General features: G+C 42.4%; 1 protein-coding gene across 1 annotated transcript; it reads left to right on the top strand.

Moving 5' to 3' along the window:
* Positions 1-203: 203 nt before the first annotated feature.
* Positions 204-2976, top strand: LOC119548517 (annulin-like; the record flags this gene model as incomplete). The annotated part of the gene is made up of 2 exons (XM_037855807.1): positions 204-2210; positions 2625-2976. Coding segments are annotated over 2 exons (2232 nt in total), but the record flags the coding sequence as incomplete, so codon positions are not given.
* Between the last annotated feature and the right edge of the window lie 6507 nt (positions 2977-9483).

Raw genomic sequence — 9483 nt, forward strand, 5'->3', positions numbered from 1 at the left:
ACGCTTAAATCTGTCTACCGCCCACATAACCATATATTGAGATCGCGGGTAGGTGGCGCATTTCAATCTCGCTTTGCTGCTTACATATCTTCATATTCCTTTAGCTGAGTAACGGATATCTAATAGTCGAGGTACTCGACTATAGCGTTCTTTCTTGTTTTAATTGTATACAGTTAGATTAATACAATAACTTTTTTGAACGAACAGATGTCACGAGCTCAGAGGTTCTGAGCGTTGAGAAAGTAGATCTCTGCCTGGACGACAACCATGATAATCACCACACTAGTCACTTCTACTCGGCAACTGAAAAGGAAGCCCTAATCGTGAGGAGAGGAGAGCCTTTCAGGCTAAAGATCCATTTCAACAGAGACTACAGCCCCAGCAAGGATGCAATCAGCTTCATTTTCACGGTGGCGGATGACACCAAGCCCAGTCCTGGTCACGGGACACTCAATGCCCTTGTTCCCCATGATGGCATCGATCATTTGGGGGACACTCTGGAATGGGGGGCTGGCATCGAATCGCATGAAGGTCAAACACTTACCGTGCTGATCAAACCGCCCTCCACCTGTCCTGTGACAGAGTGGAAGTTGGACATCGACACAAAGCTGCTGGGAGACGGATCGAGGAGTTATCCCCTCCCTCTGCCCATCTATGTGCTCTTCAATCCCTGGTGTCCGGATGATCAGGTCTATCTCGAGGACCGTGACCAGCGCAAGGAGTACGTGATGCACGATACCACTCTCATTTGGAGGGGATCCTACAACAGACTGCGGCCCTCGGTTTGGAAAATCGGACAATTCGAACGTCATGTGCTGGAGTGCAGCTTGAAGGTCCTGGGAACTGTGGGCAGGATTCCGCCAGCCTACAGAGGTGATCCAGTAAGAGTTGCTCGGGCTTTGTCCGCTCTGGTGAACTCGGTGGATGACGATGGTGTCCTACTGGGAAATTGGTCGGAAGATTTCTCCGGTGGTGTGGCGCCCACCAAGTGGACCGGATCTGTGGAGATACTTCAGCAATTCCACAAAACCCAAAAAACCGTGAAGTTCGCACAGTGCTGGAATTTCAGCGGTGTCCTGGCCACCATCGCCAGGAGCTTGGGAATACCGGCTAGGATCATCACATGCTACTCCTCCGCTCACGATACCCAAGCCTCCCTGACCGTGGATGTTTTCATAGACTCGAACAACAAGAAGTTGGATGCGGAGACCACGGACTCGATTTGGAACTACCACGTGTGGAACGAGCTTTGGATGCAGCGACCAGACTTGGGCACTCCCAAGTCTGGTCGCTGCATCCAAAGCTCGCCCACTGGCCAGCATGGCACCTTCGATGGCTGGCAAGTGGTGGACGCCACTCCGCAGGAGGCCTCCGATGATATGTATCGAGTGGGTCCGGCTTCAGTTTCGGCAGTGAAAAACGGCGACATTCTAAGACCTTTCGATGGTGGCTTTGTCTTCGCGGAGGTGAATGCAGATAAGCTCTACTGGCGCTACAACGGACCTAGTCAGCCGCTGAAGCTCCTAAGAAAGGATACCCTGGCTATAGGACATCTGATCAGCACTAAAGCAGTTCTCAAATGGGAGCGAGAGGACATCACTGATACCTATAAGCACGCAGAGCGTTCGGAAGAAAAAAGAAGCACTATGCTCAAGGCCCTCAAGCAATCCCGACATGCCTTCAGTAGATACTACTTGAACGACAATTTTAATGACATAGAGTTCGATATGGAGCTAAAAGACGACATTAAGATTGGGGAGAGCTTCAGTGTGATCCTGAAGGTGACCAATAAAAGCGATAGTCGCACCCACCTGGCTACGGGTCAAATCAGTTGCGATGCCGTCCTGTACACCGGAGTTGGTGCAGTGGAGGTCAAGACCTTGGGCTTCGAACTGGACCTGCAGCCCGAGAGCAGCGAATACGTTCGCATGGAGGTTATCTTTGAGGAGTACTTCGACAAGCTGTCCTCGCAGGCCTCCTTCCAGATTTCCGCTGCCGCCAAGGTTAAGGACACCGACTACGATTACTACGCCCAGGATGATTTCCGAGTGCGCAAGCCGGACATTAAGTTCCAGATGGGGGAGACTGGCATCGTGGCCCAAAAGGAGCTGGATGTTATTCTGCGCTTAGAGAATCCGCTGCCCATTCCTCTGCACAAGGGTGTGTTTACAGTGGAGGGGCCGGGCATCGAGCAGCCTCTGAAGTTTAAGGTGGGTTTATATACAAATAGACTATTATATAACTATAAAATAAAAACACCTCTTAGCGAGGTAAGGGGTCAGGCTATCGCACCTTCAACATACTAAATTTCATATATCAAATTTTGCGACAAAAAATGCTTGAACATTCGACTAAATAAATAGACTTTCTAACTACCACTTTTCGGACTACCATTACCTTCCGGTCAAAACGTTTAATGAAAGGTTGATTCTATGGATAGGTCGACTCGACAAGATCACCATATCGAGATTATACATATTTTATAGAGTCGGAAACTCTGTTACATACTTTTCAACGAATATAATATACCCCTTTACCCTACAAGTAACCAGTACAATAAAATCTGTTTAATATAACGCCTGAATAAGGAAGCGAAAACCATACTACAAATATTTTCCTTGCAGATCGCCGAAATTCCGGTAAATGGCATTGCGGCCGCTACCTTCAAATACACCCCGCCCTATGCGGGGCGTGGCACAATGCTGGCCAAGTTTACTTCCAAAGAACTGGATGATGTGGATGGCTATAAACACTATGAAATTGAGCACCGACCGGAGGATCTGCTGCAACCCAATGGAAGCCACCGAAGGAGCAACATCATCCGCAGACGCACCGATGTTATAGCCTAAACTAACCCTAATTCCAATGAATATCGTTTTGTAAATCGTAGGTTAAGTGATACTGAAATACTTTAAATACATATTAATTTTTGATATTTAAGCCAGTCTCGATCTTGGCAAAACATGAGCAAAGAAACGTCCACTGCCGAGTTTAAATGAATAACACAATCGATAATGCAATCTCAATGACTCCATAGCACCGATCTTCAGGTAAGACTCTGGCGCAGGGAGTAAGGCTCGCAACAATGAAGTTCACACATATTGCCACAACTCTAACCCTTCTCCAAAGAACAAGGACAGGCTGCATACGGTGTCGCTGATGAGCAGCTACCGGTCAAGTCGCAGAACTGGGACTGAACGTCCTGGAGCTCTTCCTAATTCAGAGTCTTCATTGTCGACAAGGTAGTTTGAGTCTCTTTACACAAAAAAATTTGGTTGGTTAAATTGACCAATGCAGATAGTTTATAACCTATACAAAATTGTTCTTCACTAATATGAAAGGGGCCGTCCACTTACCGCGTGGACAGTTTGGGGGGGGGGGGGGGGGTTTCGTCAAAAGTCCACGAATTTCCACGAGGGGGAGGGGGGGGGGTCGAGGTAAATATCCACGTGGATATAGTAAAAATATAATTTTAACCTCTATGATAATTATTCAACTTTTAAATTTAAATTTAAAAAATTTTCAATAAAAAAGTCCACGTGGACAAAAATAGGGGGAGGGGGTGGGGTTAGTTAAAAATCCACGATTGTCCAGGAGGGGTGGAGGGGGGTCAAAAAGTGATTAAAATTTGTCCACGTGGTATATGGACGGCCCCAAAGGGCTGTATTTATTTTAACTTTGTTTAGTATTTAATAGTTAAGCCGCTATTAACATAGTGGGTGTGTATTTTATTTTGAAATAGTAAATAGTTCATTAACTGTCGAAAATAGTTCTAACGTAAAGTAAGTATATCATATTCAATTGTATTTACTTCATGTTTGTCCAATTCTAATTTATTTACTTCTTGGACCATTTAACGAGTTTTTGGTGCCGAGCTTGGCAAGTTGGCGTCCACCACTTCGCTGGGAAACTTCTATTGATGACAGAAGAAGGACTTCCTTGCGCTGACGCAAAGCTACAGGAGGCATCCGAGTACAGCGTGATCGGTCATTTATTGCTAAGTCTTCGAATTATTATACCCGTTACTCGTAGAGTAAAAGGGTATACTAGATTCGTCGGAAAGTATGTAACAGGCAGAAGGAAGAATTTCCGACCCCATAAAGTATATATATTCTTGATCAGGATCACTAGCCGAGTCGATCTAGACATGTCCGTCTGTCCGTCTGTCTGTCCGTCCGGATGAACGTTGAGATCTCGGAAACTATAAGAGCTAGGCTATTGAGATTTGGCGTGCAGATTCCTGAGCTTCTTACGCAGCGTAAGTTTGTTAGTAGAGTGCCACTCTAACGCCCACAAACCGGCACAAAACTGTGGCTCCTACAGTTTTGATGCTATAATAAAAATTTTAACTGAAATGTATTGTTCTCATCAATACCTATCGATTGACTCAAAAAAAAGTTTGCCACGCCCACTTTAACGCCCACAAACCGCCCACAAACCGCCCACAAACTTCAAAAAATCGTAAATATGAACGTGGATATCTCGGAAACTATCAAAGATAGAAAATAGGGATCTCAGTTTTAGATTCCGCAGCCTTGTACGCAGCGCAAGTTTGTCACGAACACTCTAACGCCCACAAACCGCGCAAGCCTGTGGCGCCCACAATTTTTATGCTAAATAAAAAATTTTAACTGAAATGTATTGGTCTCGTCAATACCTATCGATTGATTCAAAAAAATTTGCCACGCCCTCTCTAACGCCCATAACGCTTAAATCTGTCTACCGCCGGTAGGTGGCGCATTTTAATCTCGTTTTGCTGCTTGCATATCTCCATTTCGCTTTGGTCCTTTTAGCTGAGTAACGGGTATCTGATAGTCGAGGTACTCGACTATAGCGTTCTTCCTTGTTTTTTTTTTTTAATTTAACAAATTGATAAAATAGTCTTTCTGATGGCACAGAGCTACTTGGCGTATTAAGGTAGCCCATTGCTAGTTTGGACAGCCCTGTCAAAATCTCTTTTAGTGAGTTCCAAAGTGATATTGGATCGCTATCCCACGAAGTAAATGGTAGGCCTAAAAACAATTTTAGCTCTTTATTATCTTGGACTTCTATAATTGGATGCATTGCAACCGATTGGTTATGCGTCTTAAGGAATCCTAAATTTTGGTATTCCGTAACTTCCACATCTGATAGGTTCCCATATGCAAAGAACCGTGAGTCCTGTATTAAACACATTATAGTGTAAATTGGTTCCTTTAGTTCTTATTAGAAATAAAGATATATAATTATAGTGAACTATTTATGCTTCAGATTAATGTATAAAGAGTTACTAAAAGTTATTCATGTTATTAATGTTTACAACATAATGTACATAGGTACTTCTTCTTTTTAAAGCAATATCCTTGATCGCTTCATGGGCTGTGAGGGGCGGGAGGAATAGTTTCTTATAAAGTGGATTCAACAAAAATGCCTTGGACAAAACACTAGTTGTTTTGCAATGACTTAATACGTTTTTCAGATTTATTCAATAGAGCTGTTTAGTTACAATTCCTTCAGACCGTTTTACTCTTAAGTTTTCAAAAAGAAATATTAAAATTATATCTAAAAAACACCGATATTCGATATATACGGTGAATAAAATATCACGATATAAATATTTATTTTTATTCCAAAAATATCGATTAATTGATATTTAAATATAATATCCCTAGTCCATTCTACCTTTTTCTCTAGTTGCATAACTATTTTTAACTACTTTTAGAGTAAAAGGGTATATTAGATTCGTTGCAAAGTATGTAACGCAGAAGGAAGCGTTCCCGACCCCATAAAGTATATATATTCTTGATCAGGATCACTAGCCGAGTCGATCTAGACATGTCCGTCTGTCCGTCTGTCTGTCCGTCCGGATGAACGCTGAGATCTCGGAAACTATAAGAGATAGGCTATTGGGATTCGGCATGCAGATTCAGCAGCTTGCCACGCCCACTCTAACGCCCACAAGCCGCCCAAAACTGTAGCTCCTACAGTTTTAATGCTAGAATAAAAAATTTAACTGAAATGTATTGTTCTCATCAAAAGTTTGCCACGCCCACTCTAACGCCCATAACTATAACGTCAATCGATAGGTATTGACGAGACCACAACATTTTAGTTACAATTTTTTATCTAGCATGAAAATTGTGGCCACAGGTTTGGGCGGTTTGTGGGCGTGGCATATTCGCGTAACAAACTTGCGCTGCGTACAAGGCTACGGAATCTAAATCTGAGAATTCAATTCTCTATCTTTGATAGTTTCCGAGATATCCACGATCATATTTACGACTTTTTGAAGATTGTGGACGGTTTGTGGTCGTTAAAGTGGGCGTGGCGTTGAGTCAATCGATAGGTATTGACGAGAGCAATACATTTCAGTTAAAATTTTTATTCTAGCATCAAAACTGTAGGTGCCACAGGTTTGGCCGGTTTGTGGGTGCTAGAGTGGGCGTGGCACTCTGCTAAAATAATAAATAATACATAAATCTCAATAGCCTAGCTCCTATAGTTTCCAAGATCTCAGCGTTCATCCGGACAGACAGACGGACATGGCTAGATCGACTCGGCTAGTGATCCTGATCAAGAATATATATACTTTATGGGGTCGGAAACGCTTCCTTCTGCCTGTTACATAATTTCCGACGAATCTAGTATACCCTTTTACTGTACGAGTAACGGGTATAAATATACGATAAAGTTATTATAGATTTCGACAACTATTGGTGTTGGTGGCGCTTCGAAATGGAGAACACTTTGAAAGAGCAGAACAGCATTGGTAATTAGAGTAATTAGTTACATTCATATGATTTGTAATGTTTTTTTGTCTAATATAGTTGCCTGTCAATAGGAAGAAAGTATTGTCCCAAATAAGGGGAAGAAATATGGACAATCTACTGTAAAATAAAACACCTCTTAACGAGGTAAAAACAAGAGATGTCGCACCTTCCAGCTTTCTAGTTCCCGACAGACAGACGCCTGTTACATACTTTCCAATAATACAACATACATTTTTCCTCCTCCACTGAGTTACAAACCTACTAACAAAAATTAATGGGTCCTTTACAGCGGAATAAAAATTAAAACTCCATTACAGTAACTTTAAGTCTTAAAATTTTCGATTATTTTTTTTTGTGAAATTCAAATGACAATCTGAATTATTTTTATGGGGGAACGTGCGCCATGGGGAAATCATATGGGTCATCCTGGGCTTCGGACTGAATGGTACCATCCTCGGTAAGGTTAATGGGTCCTACATCCCAAGGATTTCTTCAGCCACAACGCCGCCCTGATTGGGTTGGTGAGCAGGGCGACTGTTAGCTACCGGATTCGTAACCACGTTACCAGAGGAGCGAGATAGCTTTGCCAAGGCTTCCTCTAGGAAGGAGTCCAGGAGTCATTTGCCGCGTTCAGCAGAACAACATGATTACTGATTACTGATCCATTAGTTTGTTCTGTTAAACGCTTATTATACATACCGACTTTAAAAAAGTAAAACATTTTACCTGAAAAACTCCAGTATGCAATTCAAATGTCTATGTCTAAATGACTATCACTTTATAAACAAATGTTTTTCAATTAAAATTGCGTTTGTGAAAACGATAGACGTCGGCACAGAAATCGTGGGCTCGTAAAATATAAAATGGCATGAACAGTTGTAAAGAATTTAACTTACTTCATGGTTTTTAATAATAATTATCTTAGTTCCTATCGATATCTCAGTCATCGATACACACCAGCAGCAATGTATCATGAAGCACGAAGAGGTATCGTACTATTTTTACGCTCTTTTTTTACTGATCAAGAATTTTTGTATCATGATTATTGGCGCCGACCGGTAGAGATGCCCTGGGTGTTGCCTTTAACGAAGTTTAGCCAACACCGAAACAAGAATTAGCCAATCTTGTAATCGAAGAAATACATGTTTCAATTAATCCTATCTTAACAAACAGTTTTACATGCAGCAGTCTTTTTGATCTCTCCAAGTTTCTTTGATCTCTCCAATCGGAATAAATCAAGGCGGAAGCTTTAGGCTTACCATTCACCATTTCATCTGACGGCACTTCGGTTTACAACATAATCTCATTAATATAACAAGTAGAAAAACCGCCTCGGGGCTGTTAAATTGCTGAAAACCAAAGATGTCGCTTTTCTCGACTAAAAGTAAGAGGGTAACTCTGGTCACTTGTAAACATGGAGAAAGAGGTAAGTGACATACAAATTTTAAAAATTTAATTTTAATAACTAATTTGATTTATTTTATATTCTCACAGAAGCCGACTGCTAAGAAGTTCTACTAAAAGGTTATTGAAGAATATACACCGTTTCGTGATGCTGGTGTGCAGTCAATAAAAAACAAGGGAGAACGCTATAGTCGAGTACCTCGACTATCAGATACCCGTTACTCAGCTTAAGCGACCAAAGGGAAATGGAGATATGCAAGCAGCAAAGCGAGATTTAAATGCGCCACCTACCGGCGGAAGACAGATTTAAGCGTTGTGTGCGTTAGGGTAGGCGTGACAAATTCATTGTTCAATAGAATAAGTTAGCCGCGCACTTTGCTCTCTCTGAGCGCCGGCAGTGCTTTTCTCTTTGCCGCTAAGTTCGGCCGGCAACTATTTACATACACACACATACACGCGTAAAAACATTTCGCACTGTCTGGCTCTGACGTCATAGCTTTTTTTCTTGGGAGGTTTGTGGGCGTTAGAGTGGGCGTAGAAAAATTTTTTTTGGGTCAATCGATAGGTATGGACAAGACTAATACATTTCAGTTAAAATTTTCTATCTAACATCAAAACTGTAGGAGCCACAGTTTTGGGCGGTTTGTGGGCGTTAGAGTGGGCGTGGCACTCTACTGAAACAAACTTGCGCTGCGTAAGAAGCTCAGGAATCTGCTCGCCAAATCTCAATAGCCTAGCTCTCATAGTTTTCGAGATCTCAGCGTTCATCCGGACAGACGGACAGACGGACAGACGGACAGACGGACAGACGGACAGACGGACAGACGGACATGGCTAGATCGACTCGGCTAGTGATCCTGATCAAGAATATATATACTTTATGGGGTCGGAAACGCTTCCTTCTGCCTGTTACATACTTTCCGACGAATCTAGTATACCCTTTTACTCTACGAGTAACGGGTATAATAAAATGAATTACTGCAAGTCGCAATTCATTAAAGCGATCGAGTGGCGCAACCAAGCTGGTGCAGGACTCCTTGAGGAGGGGTATAAGACATCGGTTGAAAGTAAGAGTTTCAACAGAGAATCCAATAAGTAATAGCCATTGTATGTTTTTAGACTATTTAGAGAAGATATGTCCCCAATTCGAAAGGTTGCACGACATCTTCGGAAAACGTAAAAGTGTGGTGCCTCCAAAAGTTCTAGACTCTTTCGAAAGCGACTTGCAAGTCCGGGAAGGTTACGAAGAGGTTGCCGAGTTAGGCAAGAACTCGATTGATATGAGTAGCACCTTGAGGACCGATACTGAGCCAGTCGCCAAAATAGCCTC

The sequence above is a fragment of the Drosophila subpulchrella genome, chromosome 2L (genome assembly GCF_014743375.2).
Source record: "Drosophila subpulchrella strain 33 F10 #4 breed RU33 chromosome 2L, RU_Dsub_v1.1 Primary Assembly, whole genome shotgun sequence".
Classification (NCBI taxonomy): domain Eukaryota; kingdom Metazoa; phylum Arthropoda; class Insecta; order Diptera; family Drosophilidae; genus Drosophila; species Drosophila subpulchrella.